The sequence below is a fragment of the Pongo pygmaeus genome, chromosome 18, assembly GCF_028885625.2.
Source record: "Pongo pygmaeus isolate AG05252 chromosome 18, NHGRI_mPonPyg2-v2.0_pri, whole genome shotgun sequence".
Taxonomy (NCBI): domain Eukaryota; kingdom Metazoa; phylum Chordata; class Mammalia; order Primates; family Hominidae; genus Pongo; species Pongo pygmaeus.
The window spans coordinates 70795472-70815765 of NC_072391.2; the positions used below are offsets into that span (position 1 = coordinate 70795472).

General features: G+C 44.1%; 1 protein-coding gene across 1 annotated transcript in view; it reads left to right on the top strand.

Annotated features, from left to right (window-relative positions):
- The window catches only part of HYDIN (HYDIN axonemal central pair apparatus protein), a 488520-nt gene that overhangs the window by 381233 nt on the left and 86993 nt on the right, over positions 1–20294 (top strand). The window contains exons 52-59 of the mRNA XM_063654515.1: positions 4878–5086; positions 5304–5486; positions 6246–6365; positions 9657–9816; positions 9924–10096; positions 12501–12699; positions 17590–17689; positions 19126–19225. Of these exons, the coding sequence (XP_063510585.1) occupies positions 4878–5086; positions 5304–5486; positions 6246–6365; positions 9657–9816; positions 9924–10096; positions 12501–12699; positions 17590–17689; positions 19126–19225 (1244 nt within the window). The remainder of the gene's footprint in view (positions 1–4877; positions 5087–5303; positions 5487–6245; positions 6366–9656; positions 9817–9923; positions 10097–12500; positions 12700–17589; positions 17690–19125; positions 19226–20294) is intronic.

Here is a 20294-nt window from a genome sequence, read left to right on the forward strand (position 1 = left end):
GGGGGACTTCAGTACTCCACTGACAGCACAAGGCAGGTCATCAAGACAGAAAGTCAACAAAGAAACATGAATTTAAACTATACCTTGGAACAAATGGACTTAACAGATATATACAGAACATTCCATCCAACAGCTGCAGAATACACATGCTACTCAACAGTTCATGGAACTTTCTCCAAGATAGACCATATGATAGGCCACAAAATGAGCCTCAATAAATTTAAGAAAATTGAAAGTATATCAAGCACTCTCTCAGACCACAGTGGAATAAAACTGGAAATCAACTCCAAAAGGAAACTTCAAAGCCATACAAATACATGGAAATTAAATAACCTGCTCCTGAATGATCACTGGGTCAAAAACAAAATCAAGTTGGAAATTTAAAACTTCATAGAACTGAATGACACAACCTATCAAAATCTCTGGGATACAGCAAAGGTGATGCTAAGAGGAAAGTTCATAGCCCTAAATGCCTACATCAAAAAGACTGAAAGAGCACAAACTGACAATCTAAGGTCACACCTCAAGGAACTAGAGAAACAAGAACAAATCAAACCCAAACCCAGCAGAAGAAAGGAAATAACCAAGATCAGAGCAGAACTAAATGAAATTGAAACAAAAAAAAGCAATATGAAAGATAAATGAAACAAAAAGCTGGTTCTTTGAAAAGATAAATAAAATTGATAGACCATTAGCAAGATTAACAAAGAAAAGAAGAGAGAAAAATCCAAATAACCTCAATAAGAAACAAACAGGAGATACTACAACTGACACCACAGAAATACAAAAGATCATTCAAGGCTACTGTGAACACCTTTACACTCACAAACTAGGAAACTTAGAAGAGTTGGATAAACTCCTGGAAAAATACAACCCTCCTAGCTTAAATCAGGAAGAACTAGATACCCTGAAATGACCAATAACAAGCAGTGAGATTGAAATGGTAATTTAAAAATTACCAACAAAAAAGAAGTCCAGGACCAGACAGATTCACAGCAGAATTCTACCAGACATTCAAAGAAGAATGTATACCTATCCTATTGACACTATTCCACAAGATAGAGCAAGAGGGAACCCTCCCTAATTCATTCTACAAAGCCAGCATCACCCTAATTCCAAAACCAGGAAGGGACACAACCAAAAAAAGAAAACTGCAGGCCGATATGCCTGATGAACATAGATGCTAATATCCTTAACATTTAGCTAACCAAAATCCTTAACATTTAGCTAATCAAATCCAACAGCATATCAAAAAGTTAATCCACAATGATCAAGTGGGTTTCATACCAGAGATTCAGGGATGGTTTAACGTATGCAAGTCAATAAATGTGATATACCACATTAACAGAATTAAAAACAAAAGTCACATGATCATTTCAATAGATGCAGAAAAAGCCTTCAACAAACTCCAACATCCCTTTATGATTAAAACTCTCAGCAAAATCAGTACACAAGGAACACACCTCAATGTAAAAAAAGCCATCTGTGACAAACCCACAGCCAACATAATACTGAATGGGGAAAAGTTGAAAGTGTTCCCTCCAAGGACTGGAACAAGACAAGGATGCCCACTCTCATCACTCCTCTTCAACATTGTACTGGAAATACTCGCCAGAACAATCAGACAAGAGAGAGAAATAAAGGGTATGCAAATCGGCAAAGAGGAAGTCAAACTCTCACTGTTTGCTGATGACGTGGTCATTTACTTTGAAAACCCTAAAGACTCTCTAGAAAGATCCTAGAACTGACAAAAGAATTCAGCAGTTTCTGGATACAAAATTAATGTACACAAATCAGTAGCTCTTCTATACACCAACAATGACCAAGCAGAGAATCAAATCAATAACTCAACCTCTTTTACAATAGCTGCAAGAAAACAAATAAAATACTTAGGAATATACCTAACCAAGGAGGTGAAAGATCTCTACAAGGAAAACTACAAAACACTGCTGAAAGAAATCATAGATGACACAAACAAATGGAAACACATCTCATGCTCATGGATGAGTAGAATCAATATTGTGAAAATGACCATACTGCCAAAAGCAATCTACAAATTCAATGCAATTTCCATCAGAATACCACCATCATTCTTCACAGAATTAGGAAAAAATTATAAAATTCATATGGAACCAAAAGAGAGCCCACATAGCCAAAGCAAGACTAAGCAAAAAGAACAAATCTGGAGACATCACACTACCTGATTTCAAACTATACTGTAAGGCCATAGTCACCAAAACAGCATGTTACTAATATAAAAATAGGCATATAGACCAATGGAACAGAATAGAGAACCCAGAAAGAAACCCAAATACTTACAGCCAACTGGTCTTCGACAAAGCAAACAAAAACATAAAGTGGGGAAAGGACATCCTTTTCAACAAATAGTGCTGGGATAATTGGCTAGCCACATGTAGGAGAATGAAACTGGATCCTCATCTCTCACCTTATACAAAAATCAACTCAAGATGGATTAAGGACTTAAGTCTAAGACCTGAAACTATAAAAATTCTAGAAGATAACATTGGAAAAACCCTTCTAGACATTGGCTTAGGCAAGGATTTCATCACCAAGAACCCAAAAGCAAATGCAATAAAAACAAAGATAATTAGCTGGAACTTAATTAAACTAAAGAGCTTTTGCACAGCAAAGGTAACAGTCAGCAGAGTAAACAGACAACCTACAGAGTGGGAGAAAATCTTCACAATCTATACATCTGACCAAGAACTAATATCCAGAATCTACAATGAACTGAAACAAATCAGCAAGAAAAAAACAAATAATCCCATCAAAAAGTGGGCTAAGGACGTGAATAGACAATTCACAAAAGAAGATATACAAATGGCCAACAAGTATATGAAAAAATGCTCAACATCACTAATGATCAGGGAAATGCAAATCAAAACCACAATGTGATACCACCTTACTCCTGCAAGAATGACCATAATCAAAAAATTAAAAATAAATAAATAAATAAAAACAGTAGCTGTTGGCATGGATGTGGTGCATCAAGAAACACCCTTCTACACTGCTGATGGGAACGTAAACTAGTACAACCACTATGGAAAACAATGTGGACATTCCTTAAAGAACTGAAAGTAGAACTACAATTTGATCCAGCAGATCTGGATCTAGATACTGTGTATCTACCCAGAGGAAAAGAAGTCATTATACGAAAAAGATACTTGCACACGCATGTTTATAGCAGCACAATTCACAATTGCAAAATAGTGGAACATCCCAAATGCCCATCAGTCAACAAGTGGATAAAGAAACTGTGGTATATATATATGTAATGGAATACTACTCAGCCATAAGAAGGTATGAATTAACGGCATTCGCAGCTACCTGAATGAGATTGGAGACTATTATTCTAAGTGAAGTAACTCAGGAATGGGAAACATCGTATGTTCTCACTGATATGTGGGAGCTAAGCTATGGGGACACAAAGGCATAAGAATGATACAATGGACTTTGGGGACTTTGGGGGAAGGGTGAGAGGGGGTGAGGGATAAAAGACTACAAATAGGGTGCAGTGTATACTGCTCAGGTGATGGGTGCACCAAAATCTCACAAATCGCCACCAGAAAACTTACTCATGTAACCAAATACCACCTGTACCCCAATAACCTATAGAAAAACAGAAAAATAATAGAAAATAAAAATAAATTAAAAAAGAAACAAAACACAATATAGGAACTTTGATTAATACTTAATAGGGAAAAAATGTCTATAAAAGACATGCCTGAGGCCAGGTGCAGTGGCTCACGCCTGTAATCCCAGCCCTTTGGGAGGCTGAGGCAGGTGGATCGCGAGGTCAGGAGATCGAGACCATCCTGGCTAACATGGTGAAACCCCGTCTCTACTAAAAATACACAAAATTAGTCGGGCGTGGTGGTGGGCACCTGTAGTCTCAGCTACTTGGGAGGCTGAGGCAGGAAAATAGCGTGAACCCAGGAGGCGGAGCTTGCAGTGAGCCGAGATGGCACCACTGCACTCCAGCCTCGGTGACAAAGCGAGACTCTGTCTCAAAAAAACAAACAAAAAAAAGACATGCCTGAGACAAATAGGAAAATTTTAATATAGACTGTGTGCCAGAACAATAGTGTGGAACTATTGTTCATTTTCTTAGGTGTGATGACAGTATTGTGCAGGATTGCAGGGGAAAGTCCTTTCTTGAGGAGGTGTATTTAGAGGCAAGGAGTCATCATGTCTGCAAGGTATCTTCAAATGGCTCAGGAGAAAAAGTGGCAACTGTTAAAACTAGTTATTACTGTACCAGGCCTTCAACTCTTAAAGTTTTCTTTTTTAAAAGATGGTGGAAATGATAAATAAATTAAAGGCAAAAATTTTTTTTTGACCAGGAAACATGAAAATACCACTAGAAAAATGGGAACTTCTTATTAAACACAGCAGATTAAACACATGTTTATCTCTACCTCTCCCAAAACAGTAAGATGTTCTTTTCATGTATAATTCTAAGAATAAAGAGAAGGAGAGAGAGCTGGTGGTGAGGGGTATATGCCAACAAAGTATTAGGAAGTAGACAGCAAGCAGATGGGGATAACTGGCTTAGTGGTACCAAGAAGGCTACAAGCCCCGCTGTCCGTTGTGGGTTCTGCCAGGAGCTAAGACTTGAGTTCCATGCACACCCTCCAGCTTCAAGCTTTCTCTAGGGTTTCATCCTCCTTCTGAGGGACTAGGGTGCCAAGGAATGCACTGGTCTTGTCACTACCCAAGACTAGACCCTGCCCTGCTCTAGGCTTCCTGACCCTGCAACACCATCTCCCCAGATGACAGACATATAGCCATCTCTGTCTTCTGTTTGTGTGTACAAAAAGTGAATATTTAAGACCTCATGTTTGTTTTTAATTAAGGCTCAAGAGGAGCAGACCAGCTCGTCTAAGGGGGGCAAACAGAAAATGAAAGAAAAGATAGACCAAGTCTTCGAGACTCAGAAAGACAAACGTCACATGGCCTTAAACAGGAAGGTCCTTTCTGGGGAACCTGCTGGAACCATTTCCCAGCTGTCAGATACAGACCTGGAAAACTTCAACGGGCAGCACTCCCAGGAGAAATTCACCAGGTGGGCCTCCCAGCAACCCAGGGAGGGGAATGTGGGCCAAAGCCCACACTGAGGGTGTGACTGTCACAGCACTGGAGGGGAACAGAGCTGTCCTGCCTGTGGGGCTCCAGGAGCCCCATGCCTACCCCAACAGGACAGGACTTCCAGGCAGCTCTCCTGTCTTCTCTTGGCCAGAGGGGAGCACTGTCACTTTACAAACCTGTGTGGTCATTTGCAGACTGAATCACTTCCGGTGGATCGTGCCAGCCAATGGCGAGGTAACGTTGCAGGTGCACTTCTCTTCTGATGAGTTCGGGAACTTTGACCAAACCTTTAACTTTGAGATCCTAGGAACTTGCTGCCAGTACCAGCTCTACTGCCGAGGCATCTGCACTTACCCATACATTTGCCAAGACCCAAAGTAAGTGTGTTTCATTTTAAAAGAAAAGGTTGACAGATGTGTTTTCATTTTCCTCCGTGGCAATTTGAACAAGGTGGCTCTTACCATAACGTGGAGCTGGGGCAGCACCCCAGCCCCTCTTGTCGTATCAGCTTCCATGTCTTGAATATTGACTAAGAGCCACAGGGAGGACGTGATACTACCAGGATTCCCAGACTGCAATAAAGAGAATGATCATAGGTGCAAAGGGGGAGGAAAAAATTCTTCCTTTGGCAAATTAGTTTGCTTATTTAACTGTTAAGCAAATTTAAAGCAGTTCTTTTCTGTAGTATAGAAACTATGTGTGACTTTGCATGGATGAAATTTTTCCAAGCTACTGAACACCACTGTACAGCTCCTACACTACAGAAAAGCACCTGGCTGAGCAACTGGCCACATTAGACCAAGGGACTCAGAAGCTAATTCATATCTCCCAGAACTAGTTTTCCGTAGGGATTCTCAGGAATGTTTTCAGCTGGGTGCACTGGGACAGAATATCTGACTCAGCTCTGTCACCGCTCCTCATTATGGAAGACACCACTGGGAGTCTTTTTTTTCAAGTTCGGATCATACTGTCTTCTCTGGTGGTGGGAAGGAGCTGGGACAAAGAAGAGTCACTCTGTCTCCAGACGCCCGGATCCCGTGTTGAGCAGGGAATATTGGGTTTATGTAAACATCACGTGGCAGCATCAAACTTCTGTTCAGGCAGCCTCTCCTCACCTCTTCCTCTCCTGTGTTCAGGGTGGTATTTCCTCAGCGGAAGATGGACATGAAGACAAATGAGATCATCTTTAAGAAGTATGTTATGAGCACGGAGACGTACTACTTTGGGCCACTGCTTTGTGGAAAATCAAGAGATAAGTAAGTGTTCCATTATTTTAAAGCAGATTTCAGACTGCTGGGTTGGGCTCATGAACAGTACAAGTAGGATTCCTGTGTACATAGATGTAGCTTTTACTAATGCTGCCTTTCTTAGCCCCAACCACAAATCAGGAGAACTGGGTTCTTGTGTCCCAACTCCCTGCTGGACACCCAGAGGAATGAGGGTGCCATTTTCCCATATGGGAAAGCCTAGGAGAGGTTTCAGGCTTGATCAGGGTAGGATCAAGAGTTTGCTTTAGCTTATGTTCGGTTTAAGAGGCTGGGAAGATATTTCTGTAGTCACATGAAGCAGAGAATAGGTTATACAGCTTTGGTTCTCAAAGGAGAGGTCACTCTTCAAGGCAACAAAAGCCACAGACATAGATGAGATTGCCTGAGAGAGGACTGTACAGGTAAGAAGAAAAGAAGCCCTGAATAACTCCAATATGCACAAAAGGAGGAGCCAGGAGACGAGAAAGAGAGCTAGCGCTATTGGGGAAACCAAAAAGACCAGTGTTATGGAGCCGTGAGAAGAGGACATGGTTGCTATATTGAATGCTGCAGAGAGGGCAGAAGGATGAGGGCATAGATGTCCACAGGGTTCAACAACATGGAGGTCACTAGGGGCCTTAGCAAGAGTTCTGTGCCCAAGCAAAGTGAAGTGAGAAGTCAGATGTGGAGAAGATAACTCTTTGGAGAAGCTTGGCTCTGAAGGGAGATGGGAGGAAAGCCTGGAGCGCAGGGCAGGCTGTTCGTGCGCTGTTAATTCTTATGAGGCTTGCGTGCCGAGAGGAAATGGAAGGAAGAGGTTGGAATTTCAGGAGACGGGAAGGGCCATCAATGGCATAGCTCCCTGAGACACCACAGTAGGTTGTGGGGAGGCTGGCCTGTGCCAGGAAGAGGGACTGTCACTGCATGCCAGCGGGGAGAAAGGTGAGATGGCATCACAGAAGGTAGGTTTACAATTTGATTGGAAGGGTGAGGAGGCTTCTACGCAATCGTGTCCTTTTCTCCTTGACAAATGATGTGTGGTCATCCCTTGCAAGTGAGGGGAGTGGAGGACGTTAAAAATCTTGAGGAAATAGAGGGGGTATGAAAAACAGTTTTTGTGGAAAGTAGGAGAGGAAGCATGTTAGAGAAACAGACTGAGATTTTTAGGCAGAATTGGGGACCCACAGGTGAGATTGATGATCAGCCATTCTTAGCGATTCTAGTTTTTTTCAGTTATATACAAATTTCTTATCATATAGGCAGGGAGTGAAACCAAAACTGGAACCAAGGTCTCCACCATGTTTTCATTCAATACAACGTTTCTTGTGCTAAGTAGAGGGTGTTAATTTCTGGGCTTTCTCGGTGCAGCTCATGGGCCATCTTTGTCCTCCATTCCCTTATTAACTCCACTTTATTCCCTGAGATGCTGGATTAAAAAGTGAAGGTGAAGGAAATTTGCTGATGATGGAGAGGCTCTTCAAAGCCCGACAGGAGGGCTTAGGAGGGAAAATTATGGTCAGGTTGATGGACATGAGGTACAGAACAGTCTGGGAGTGGGAGTCAGGGAAACGATGGTTGTTCAAAGAGGCACATGTTTGGGGCAGCATTGGAATTAACCAGGATGTGGGGCCAGATGACACTGATCTGGGAAGGACAGTGACTATGGTGATCCAAAATAAGTTCCAGTACAACTCGGTATTATTCACTTATTCTTTTCTTTTCTTGTCTTTTTTTTTTTTTTTTTTTTTTTTTTAAGATAGGGTCTTACTCCGTCACCCAGGCTGGAATGCAGTGGTGCGATCTCAGCTCACTGCAGCCTTGAGCTCCCAGGCTCAAGCAATCCTCCCACCTCTGCCTCCCCAGTAGCTGGGACTACAGGTGTGTGCAACTGCACCTGGCTAATTTTTGTAGAGATGGGGTTTCACCATGTTGCCCAGGCTGGTCTTGAACTCCGAGCTCAAGCAATCTGCCCACCTCAGCCTCTCAAAGTGCTGGATTACAGGCGGGAGCCACTGTGCCAAGCCTGTTCACTTATTTTAAACTGTGCTGAGCCTCAGTGTCCTCATCTGCAAAATGGGAAAGCAACAAATTCGTGAGGACTGAACTGGGTAACACACCTGGAGCCTTTAGCACAGTGCCGGATGGAAATGATTAGTGGTTAAGTGAGAAGGCTGCACCCCTTTGGCAGATATTCACACAGAGAGTTCTCTGTTTCTCTGACTCTCATTTGGTCTCTGTCATTCTCTCTCCTTTCATCCTCCATCATGGCCTATCTAAAACCTTTTTCAGAGTGTTTCTGCTTTCCTAGCGTGTGCTGTGACCTCTGATGATGTGCCTCTTTTTCCCTTGGGCATTCTGGTTTGCTTTGCTCAGTTACTATTAACTGAGTCCCCCTCAATGCCCACAGTGCTCAACTCTGCAGATCTCTCCTTAAGGTATTAAGGAACAGAAACTACCTCCTAACAGTGAACAAGGCCAAATGAATTCATGTCAGAACAGTAACATTCTGTGAGCGTTTGGGAGAAGGAGGTGAATGAGGTCATCTCTAAAACAGATGTGAAATAAAAAATTACTCAAGTGAGGTCGGGCACGGTGGCTCATGCCTGTAATCCCAGCACTTTGGGAGGCCCAGGCAGGCAGATCATCTGAGGTCAGGAGTTCGAGACCAGCCTGGCTAACATGGTGAAACCCCGTTTCTACTAAAAATACAAAAAATTAGCCAGGTGTGGTGGCATGCGCCTGTAATCCCAGCTACTCAGGAGGCTGAAGCAGGAGAATTGCTTGAACCCAGGAGGTGGAGGTTGCAGTGAGCTGAGATTGCGCCACTGCACTCCAACTTGGGCAACAAGAGCAAAACTCCCTCACAAAAAAAAAAAAAAAAAAAAAGTTACTCAAGTGATAATCTCTCTCAGGGACATAAGCAGGTGGAAGGATAGATCTACATATTTCTCAGAATTCTTTGCAATAATCATAGCTAATATTCACTGGGCATTTGCTATCCACAGCTGTCCTGAGAGCTTTAGATGTGTGATCTCACTTCCTACTCAGCAGTCCTAAGTGATGTTATCACCTCATTTTAGAGATAAGGAGACCAAGGCTTGAGGGAGTCAAGTCACAGCGTAGCATTTATTCTCCAAGGCAAGTCTGCACAACTACAGATCTCATGTTCTTAGCCACCATGCCACTGCCTCCATGCAGCCACACTGTCCCTCTGAATTGCCTTTCTCATCACAGCCTTCTTTTCCACCTGCATTCTCATTCAGTCTTCATACCCTTAACCCCATTCTTGTTCATCCCCAGGTACAAGTCATCCTTATTCCCAGGCAACATGGAGACGCTAACAATCCTGAACACTTCCTTAATGGTGGTGGAGGCATCCTTCTATTTTCAGAATGATGTCAAAGCAAACACGTACTTCCTGGAACCCAACACCATGGTCCTGAAACCCAATGAGAAGCAGGTACGGTCATATGGACACAAGTCACCAGGGCAAGGCTTTCTTGGGAAATTTGAGGCCTTGGCATCCTTGGTATAAATGTACTTTCTTTTGACTTTTCCTTCCATCAGATATTAAACGTATGGGCCTACCCTACTTCAGTTGGTGTCTTTGAAGACAGCATTGTCTGCTGCATCAATGATAACCCAGAGCCAGCCATCTTCCAATTAAGCTGCCAGGGGATCCGCCCGGAACTAGAGCTGGAACCCAGGCAATTACATTTTGACCGGCTCTTGCTGCACAGGTCAGAGTTCTAGATCATGTCAGGACTGGAATGGAATTTAAAGAGCATTTAGTTCTAGGGTAACCAACTCATCCTGCTTTACTCCAGACTCTCTTGGTTTTAGCACTGAAAGTTCTGCACCCTGGAAAACTCCTTGGTCCTATGCAAACCAGGATGGTTAGTAAACCTATTTAATTAACAGATTGTTAACTTGGGTTCAGTGGATGAACTTCAGCAGGGCCAAGGACCCCCCTAAGATCAACTACCAAAATATGCGTATGTCTGTGTTTCTGCAGAAGAAGGACCAGCTTTCTTCAGATTCTCAAAGCAGTCTATTGCCCAAGAGGTTAAGAATCTTTGCTCTAGAAGTTAGAGTAGAAGCAGAGCATTAGACCAAAACTAGAACTTACATATTCATTAATTGGAATTATTATTGGAATTGGTATTATTATTCTAAATAGAAAAATGTTTATTTCTGGGGCTTCTGGGAGAGAATATTGTTACGATATGTGTCCTGCATTCTTTAATCACCACCACCAGCCCCATTTCCTGATAAATACCGATTAAAGAACTAAGTAATAACTGAAGTAACCAAAAGTGCATTTTCTTACCTCCAGTGAGTCATGATCATGCCACTACACTCTAGCCTGGGTGACAGAGTGAAACCTTGTCTCGAAAAAAAAAAAAAAGCATAGAGAGAAAAACACTGGTAAAAATGAGCAGAACCCCAGTAAATAATGGGACAACATCAAGCAGTCTAACTAACATATTTGTGATTGGAGTCCCAGAAGGAAAAGAGAGAGAGTGGGACAAAAAATATATATATATATTTGAAGAGTAGATGGAACTTTCCCAAATTTGGTGAAAAAGCAAAAACTTATAGTTCCAAGAAGCTTAGCAAACCTTAAGCTAGGTAAATATAGTTACAGCCCAAGTCTTGCCACTAAATCTGTGACTTCAGGGCCATCAATTAACCTCTCTAAGCTTCAGGGTTTTTTTTTGTTTCGAGACAGAGTCTCACTCTGTCCCCCAGGCTGGAGTACAGTGGTGCGATCTCGGCTTACTGCAACCTCTGCCTCCCGGATTCAAGCGATTCTCCTGCCTGAGCCTCCTGAGTAGCTGGGATTATGGGTGGGCATGTGCCACCACACCCAGCTAACTTTTTGTGTTTTTTTTTTTTTAGTAGAGACAGGGTTTCGCCATGTTGCCCAGGCTGGTCTCAACTCCTGAGCTCAGGTAATTCACCCATCCCAACCTCCTAAAGTGCTGGGATTACAGGCTGAGCCACCGCGCCTAGATGGTTCACGTTTTTTATAGGTCATCTGGGGTTAATATCAACTCCACCTATTTTATATAATAGATTAATAACCAAGAAATAACACATTAAATCAACACATTAAGTCAAAGTTTAGTCCAACTACTTAAAAAAAGAAATTAAGAGAAAATCTTGAAAGCAGCCAGGAGAAAATGAAATACAATATGACTGACTCCTCATCAGTAACAAAGGAAGCTGGAAGACAATAGAATGGCATTTTTCATGTGCTAAAGGAAAATACGGTTGACCTTTGAACAATGCAGGTTTGAACTGGGTGGGTCTGCTTATATGTGAATTTTTTTTCAATGAAACACAAACTAAAATATGGTAGACCTAAATAAAACAATTCGAAAAAGGGTTAAGAAATGTTGTTCAACACCCACACATGAAAGAGAAACTGCGATTTTTAAAAATCATATGCTTGGCCGGGTGCAGTGGCTCAGGCCTGTAATCCCAGCACTTTGGGGGGCCAAGACGGGCAGATCACAAGGTCAGGAGTTCAAGACCAGCTTGGCTAACACAGTGAAACCCCGTCTGTACTAAAAATACAAAAATTAGCCAGGCATGGTGGTGGGTGCCTATAATCCCAGCTACTCAGGAGGCTGAGGCAGGAGAATTGCTTGAGCCTGGGAGGTGGAGGTTGCAGTGAGCCGAGATCACACCACTGCATTCCAGCCTGGATGACAGAGCAAGACTCCATCTCCAAAAAAAAAAAAGAAAGAAAGAAAGAAAAACTATATGCTAAGGATTATGGCCATTATCCTTAGCAAACTAATGCAGGAACGGAAAACCAAATACCCCATGTTCTCACTTAGAAGTGGGAGCTAAGTGATGAGAACCAGTGGGCACAAAGCAGGGAGCAACAGACACTTGAGGATGCTTGAGGGTGGAGGGTGGGAGGAGGGAGAAGAGGAGAAAAAAATAACTATTGGGTAATAGTCTTAGGACCTGGGTGATGGAAGAATCTGAACAGCAAATCCCCATGACATGAGTTTACCTATACAACAAACCTGCACATGAACCCCTGAACCTAAAACAAAAGTTAAAAAAAAAAACATATGAAACTACAAAATTTGAAATGAAATTGCAACTTTCCTTTTGTCTCTGCAGACAGGAATCCAGGGTAGTTCTTCTCCGCAATGTCACGCTCCTGCCTGTGGCCTGGCGGATCACCAGCCTGGAGCACTTGGGTGATGATTTCACCGCGTCCATGATGCAGGGGACCATCCCCCCTGAGGCTGAGTACGGCCTGCACCTATACTTTCAGCCCACCAAGCCTGTCAACATCAAGAAGGCTATTCGGTTGGAGGTGAGGCTTCACACATCCACAGACTTGGTTATCAAAGCATGTACACACACACACACACACACAGAGGTCTCCCTGTTACATGCTCCTATCTGATCCCCTTTCGATATCCCCAGTCCACAATCTCTTGCTGTGCATACAACTGCAAGCTCCATAGAGGCAATATTACTTATGGCTGATTCCCCAGTGCCAGGAACGGAGCAATCAATGTGGAAGGAAGGAACAAATAAATGAATGAAAGAATGAATGAACAAATGAACAAATGGTGTTGCTATACCTAGGTAAGCATCAGAGTCCTGATTTCACACTCCTAAACCCAGTCACCTATCAGATTCCTATCTGGGTAAATGTCACCTTCCACCCTGTTGCTCCCAACAGACACCTGGGGATCAGCCTTAATTCCCCCTTTTCTCAATGGCCTCCCTTCCAACACAGGCCTCCAGCAAAGGTTGCTAATTTTACCTCCCAATGTATCTTTTTTTTTTGAGATGGAGTCTCGCTCTGTCACCCTGACTGGAGTGCAGTGGCATGATCTCGGCTCACTGCAACCTTCACCTCCAGGGTTCAAGCAATTATCCTGCCTCAGCCTCCAGAGTAGCTGGGACTACAGGTATGCACCACTACACCCAGCTAACTTTTTGTATTTTTAGTAGAGATGGGGTTTCACCATGTTGGCCAGGCTGGCCTCGAACTCCTGACCTCAAGTGATCCTCCTGCCTCGGCTTCCCAAAATGCTGGGATTACAGGCATGATGCCTCCCGATGTATCTTTCCCATCCACTTCTTTCTCCTCACTGTTGCCACCACCTTGTCCAGGCCACCTGCAGCTTCTCTCACCTGGACTTCTACAGAGGTTTCCTAACTGGCTTCCCTGTTGGCATTCCCCAGTGTCCAGAGGGATCTTTACAATGTCATTCAGACAGGTTATGCCCCACCTAACGCACTCTCCTGGCTTCCCACTGCAGTAGGAATAAAGCCGGGGGTCCTCACCTGCCTCTGAGGCAATGCCTGCCTCCACATCGCAACTTGCTCCACCCTCGCCCTCAATCATTGGCTCCCACGCACTGTCTTGGCTCTTTCTTGGCTCAAGCCCCTGACCTTGCTGCAACCCTGCTGGGAATCTGCCCTTAGGCTCCAGCTTTAGGGCCCCCCAACATTGCTGTTTCTACTGGGATTCTCTAATCATCCCTTTGAGAGAATCCCCTTTATGTGCAATAACCCACCCCATCTTCCATCCTTCAGAGCACCACCTCTTCCACCTCTTCCTAAAATTATCCTGCTTCCTTCTTTACTTTCTTATATGAACTGCATCAGGGCAGGATCTCACCTGACTTAACATCTGTCTTAGTTCCCCAGGGCTACTATAACAAATTACGACACACTGGGTGACTTTAAAAAACAGACATTCCTCTCTCACCGTTCTGGAGGTGAGATGTCCAAAATCAAGGTGCCGGCAGGGCCATGCTCTGTCTGAAGGCTCCAGGGAAGAACCCTTCCTCTCTCTCCCCTTCAGCTTCTGGGGTCTCCTGTGAGTGTTCTCAGCTTGTGACTGCATCACTCCAGTCTCCGCCTCTGTCATCATCACAACACCTCTTCTGTCTGTGTCTTCTCTTCTGTCTCTTATAAGAATATTTATCATTGGATTTAAGGCCCACTCAGATAATCTAAGATGATCTCATCTCTAGATCTTTGACTGAATTAAATCTACAAATACCCTTTCTTCCAAATAAGGTCATATTCACAGGCTCCAGGAGTTAAGAAGTAGACATACTTTTTGGGGGACCCACTGTTCAACCCCCCATACCATCATATTCCCAGTGTCTAGCATGGGATTGGATGAAGTAGGCACTCAGTAGAATCTAATGAATAAATGAATGCCATTGAGTTTTAATACTTGAACTAGGCCAGGCGTGGTGGCTCACACCTGTAATCCCATCATTTTGGGAGGCCAAGGTGGGTAGATCACTTGAGGTCAGGAGTTTGAGACCAGCCTGGCCAACATGGTGAAACTGCGCCTCTAAATACAAAAATACAAAATTACAAATTACAAAAATTAGCCGGATGTGGTGGCACATGCCTGTAACCCCAGCTACTCTGGAGGCTGAGGCAGGAGAATCACTTGAACCCTGGAGGCGGAGGTTGCAATGAGCCAAGATCACACCACTGCACTCCAGCCTGGGCAAGAGAGCAAGACTCTGTCTCAAAAAATATATATATATACTTGAACTGATTCTTCGACATTCAAGGAATCATCCCAGCTTCTCTTTGAATGCTTCCAGGAACAGAAAATTTACCACTACCACTTAAAGTAGCCTGTTCTCCCTTTAAACAGGTCTGTCAATTCTTCTTTGAGTTTAGCTCAGAATTCTCCCTGTCAATTACATGCACGAATCATGTTTCTACCTTTGGGGCCACTCAGTGGATCTGATCTCTCTTATCCCTTATCAGTGACAGCCCTTCACTGAAAGGGCTGAAAACAGATATTGATAGATTCATTCACTCCATGAATGTGTAGAAGCCCAGAGGTTCTGGTCAATGCTTTTAGCACCAGCCTCTGCACAGGCACAGGCCTCTGCACCAGGTACCCAGACCCCTGGCTGGTGTAGAGCCTGGAGTCCCCCAGCTGTGCCAGCTTTGTTCTTTAGTTGCAGGGTCATGGGGAGTCCAGGGGTTCCTGTGGTGGGGATGCACAGGAGGCAGGCAGCAAGGGGATATTGGAGAGGTCATCATGACAGCTGCTACCAACTGGTACAGAATGGTTTTTGTTTTTATTATTATTTTGTTTTATTTTTCTTGACACAGGGTCTCAGTCTGTTGCTCAGGCTGGAGTGCAGTGATGCAATCTCAGCTCACTGCAACTTCCACCTCCTGGGCTCAAGCGATCCACCCACCTCAGCCTCCTGAGTAGCTAGGACCACAGGCGTGCACCACCACACCCAGCTAATTTTTGTATTTTTTGTAGAGATGAGGTCTTGCCATGTTGCCCAGGCAGGTCCCAAACTCCTGAGCTCAAGCGATCTGCCCACCTTGTCCTCCCAAAGTGCTGGGATTATAGGCGTGAGCCACTGCAACTGGCCACATTTTTGTATTTTCACAACTGTTGTGACCATCTCCATGTGTCCCAGCCAAACAGCAGCCTGATTAGGGCTCTGAACAAAGCAGTGTGGACCTCCGTAGAGTCCCCCAAAGTGAACTTATATTCACTTCCACCTCCACAGAATGAAATGCCTTCATCTCCAGTCCCTTTGGAAAGCCTTTGGTGAACTTGTTTTATTTCATCTGTATAACTCTTCAATTGTCCTTCCTATTTTCCTCAATTCAAAATTCAGTCTCCCCACTGCCTCTAACCCACCCTGGGGAAGCCAAGAAATAGAAGGTGCCAGGCACTTGGCATCCCTCAAGAGAGAGGCACTGCACACATCCTGTCAGCCCATCTTGTCATCTGTCAGAGGGCAAGCAGTCAGAGAAAGAAGGCGAAACTCAAGTCGGTCCAGTTTGCTCCGTGAAACATTGGCAAGCATCTAATGAAAGAGAAGATGGAAATTCTGAATTAAAACTTGAGTTTGGTGACAGCTGCAAATTTCCTCCTGGCACCCAAAGCACATGCAATGGGGAGTAGGTGGCTTGGGCTTTCAACTGGAGCAGAGACAGAGGTGGACTCCCCAGAGCAGACCCAGGAGAGCTTCCCCCACTGCCCACCAGTTCTTTTCCTGGACAGATGGACCCTTTACCACCTCCTAGTTAGCCTCAAGAGGCAACAGTTGGTTCATGTCATTTACCCACTTTTTGATGGGATTATTTGGGGATTTTTTGTTGATTTGATTGAGTTCCTTGTATATTTTGGATATTAGTCCTTTGTCAGATGCATAGTTTGCAAATATTTTCTGCCATTCTGTGGGTTGTCAGTCTAACCATTTGTACCCCCAAAAGCTATCAAAATAAAATATATGTATATATAAAGAAGAGGGAAAAAAAGAGTCAGCGATCAGGTCAGGCTGACAGCTGCAGCAGTTTAGAGGTGCCAGAGAACAGTGAGGGAGGGACCACCCCCAGGCATGACAACAGAGGGGTCCTAATCACCACGATATTCACAGAAATAAAACATTGGATATTTCCAAACATTAAACACTTGCTTTCTATGAAAAGTCTAGCACTCCCCACAGGCTGAGCCACAAAGAACAGAACGATTCAAATTTATAAAATGAGTAGCGCAAGGATGACCTGGAGCATAAAGGTTTTCCATTTCAACTGTCAGGGCAATGCTCACCAGGTTCATTTGATTTAGAAGTTTTTAAAAAAAAAAAAAAAAAAAAAAAAAAACAGTCAGGCATGATGGCTCAGATCTATAACCCAACACTTTTGGAGGCTGAGACGGGAGGATTGTTTGAGTTCAAGAGTTCAAGACCAGCCTAGGCAACATGGTGAAACCCTATCTCTATAAAAAAAATACAAAAATTAGCCTAGCATGACGATGCACTCCTGTAGTCCCAGCTACTCGAGAGGCTGAGATGGGAGGATGGCTTGAGCCCGGGAGGTCGAGGCTGCGGTGAGCCGAGATTGCGCCACTGCACTCCAGCCTGGGTGACAGAGTGAGAGCCTGTCTCAAAAAAGAAAACCACTTTCCTGTAATGTCTACCCCAAGCCCAAACTTCAGTAATGTAGCAGCAATAAAAAAGTCAGTCTCTTTTCCCCATTCTTGTATTCTTTATACCAGCATTCCCCAGAGTATTAAGAGGAGCACAAATCCTACCAAATGCTTGGTGAAGATAAAATACCTACAGGGGAATACATTTCAAAACGTTCCCTGCCGTATCCCCTTTGGGATGTTACATGTTTCAGGCTCCAAGCACCTACAGGTCTTGCTTTTACTGAAGAATTTCTCTTTCCCTGCCAGGTTTTAGATGCTGAAAATCTTCTTGGTGTTGTTCAGATTGAAAATATCATGGTCTTTGCAGAGGCATATGACATCGCCTTGGACATCACCTTCCCCAAAGGTCTGTTGGGCCCTTCAAGGACAGGGTGTTTGGAAGTTGGGTCTTTTGTATAGTGTATTTCTGTGTAGAGAAAGGCTAGTGTGTTGTTAGTATTGCAGGGATTGGGGATGGGGCAATTTTAATAAATAATAATGTGAGCCCCAGAGTGATATTAGCAACATGACTACAAATCATAATTTCTCCAACCAGAGGTAGAAAGCGGGTGGTCATAGATGTAAAATTTGCAGAGCTCTTTTCAGAGCAGTCATTTACAGTAAACACCTCTCCTCTTTCCTGTATTAGTTTTCTATCACTGCCATAAAATGTCCCCATAAGCTTTCTGGCTTAAAACAACACAAACCTATTACCCTACAGTTCTGGAAGTCACAAGTGCAAAATGGGTCTCACTAGGCTAAAATCAAGGTGTCAGCAGGGCTGCCTTCCCTTCTGGAAGCTCTGGGGGAGAATCCATTTCCATACTGTTTCCAACTCCTAGAGGCCGCCCACATGGTCCCCTTCCTCCACATTCAAAGACAGCAAGGTTGGGCCAACTCCATCTCACGTTGCCTTTTCTCTGGTTCTCCCACCCTGCCTTCCTCTTTTGCTCTTAAGCCCCCTTGTGATTCTATTGAGCTGACCAAGATATTCCAAATTAATCTCTGTATTTGTAGGTCAGTGAATTAATTCCATCTGCTTCTTTAATTCCCCTATGCCATGTAAGGTGGCATATTCACAGATTCCAGGAATTGGGGGGTGGGGGTGAGGCTGTTGTCTGTCCCCACACTACCCTAACACCCAAGTTTCAGCTCTCCCTTTAGCCTACAGCTCTGCATTTCCCTCCTTTCCCCAAGAGGTCTCCTCAGCAAAACTCATAGAATGTTAGAGCCACGTGTTAGTTTAGATGTCATGAGTCTCATGCACAAAGATCTTTTATTGCAACATTTTTTATAACAATGAAAAGTTGGAAAAACCTAAATGCCCATCAATAATGAAATAATAGTATTGTAGGAATAATATCATGAATTATGGAGCCGCCATATCGTGGGATATTTTGCAGCCACTAAGATCACACTTATGAGGAGTTTTTAATTATTTGGGGGAAATGCTTATGAAGTAATGCTAAGTAAAACAACATAAATGTATGTGTAATATCCCAACTTTATGCAAGATTTTTTTAAATACTGGAAGTTTTAGCTGATGGTAGACATGAAAGGCAATGATCCTAGGATGGAGGGAATCCAGAGGGACCAGCCCTGTAGAGTGCATCAAGAGCAGCATCTGTTGTTTGTTTGCCCAGACTCAATTATAAGAGGCTTTTCTAGCCACAGTACTTTCAGAAAACAAATTCTCTTAAACTGTCACCATGCATTTTCCATGTGAATTTCAACAGGCACTTCCCCTGCTTCCCACCCTCATTCCCACTCGCCCCTCTCTGCCCTGGCCCCTGGTTTCTGCAGGAGCTGAAGGGGGCCTGGATTTTGGGATTGTCAGGGTCACAGAGGAGGTGAAGCAGCCCCTGCAGTTGAAGAACCGTGGGAAATACGAGATCGCGTTCAGGTAACTGGAATCCCATCAGGTGTAAGGCCATCAAGTCCGCCGTGGGGCGGAATGTGGGGAAATATGAGATCGCGTTCAGGTAACCTGCATCCCATGGGGTTTGCGGCTGGCCGTCAAGTCCACCGTGGGGAGGAGTGTGGTCTGGGAAACTTATCAGTCAGTCAAGGAAATCATAAGAACCGTCTCTGCTTTTTTGCCTCGCTTGGCTTCAAATGAATGGAATTCTACCTACTAAGGGAGCAGAGATTCTCACACTGCTCCCAACTCTGCAGCTTAACAGGGGCCTTTAAGTGGCCCTGAGGTACCTGGCCAGTTGGAACCATAGGTGTCTGGGAATGGAGGAAGAGACTTAGGGGAAGAGGCCGGGAGGGGGAGATTCTAGGGGTGAGAAGAGGTCCCAGGGTGGAGGGAGAGACTGGAGATGGGCGACCTGGCCTCAAGCTGTCCTGCCTTCTGCCAGCTCTTATCTGCTTTACAAGGAGGCCTTCTTCAGCAGATTTCATGTGAAGAAAGGGCTTTCCTTGTTCATTACATTGTAAGAACCATGATATTATACAGTCCAAATAGTGGCTTGGTAGAATAGAGCTCCAGCTTGTGTTCATCCCCTGAGATTAAAAATGAAACACAGAGGCTGGGTGTGGTGGCTCATGCCTGCAATCCCAGCACTGTAGGAGGCCAAGGCAGGCAGATTGCTTGAGCCCAGGAGTTTGAGACCAGCCTGAGCAAAATGGCGAGACACCCTCTGCCTCTACAAAATACAAAAAAAGTTAGCTAAGCGTGGTGGTCGTATCACTTGTAGTCCCAACTACTTGGGAGACTGGAATGGGAGGATTGCTTGAGCCCAGAGGGGTCAAGGCTGCAGTGAGCTGTGATCATGCCACTGCACTCCAGCCTCAGCAACAGAGTGAGACCCTGTCTAAAAAAAAAAAAAAAATAGAAAAGAAAAAAAGAAACACAAAATCAGAGAGGCTCCTCAGCAAGGAAAGAGTGGCACAGAGGAGGAGGGAGGGAAACACCCCTCAGACAGGGCCACACAGCCCTTCCTGGCAATGCCCGCATTTTTCATTCC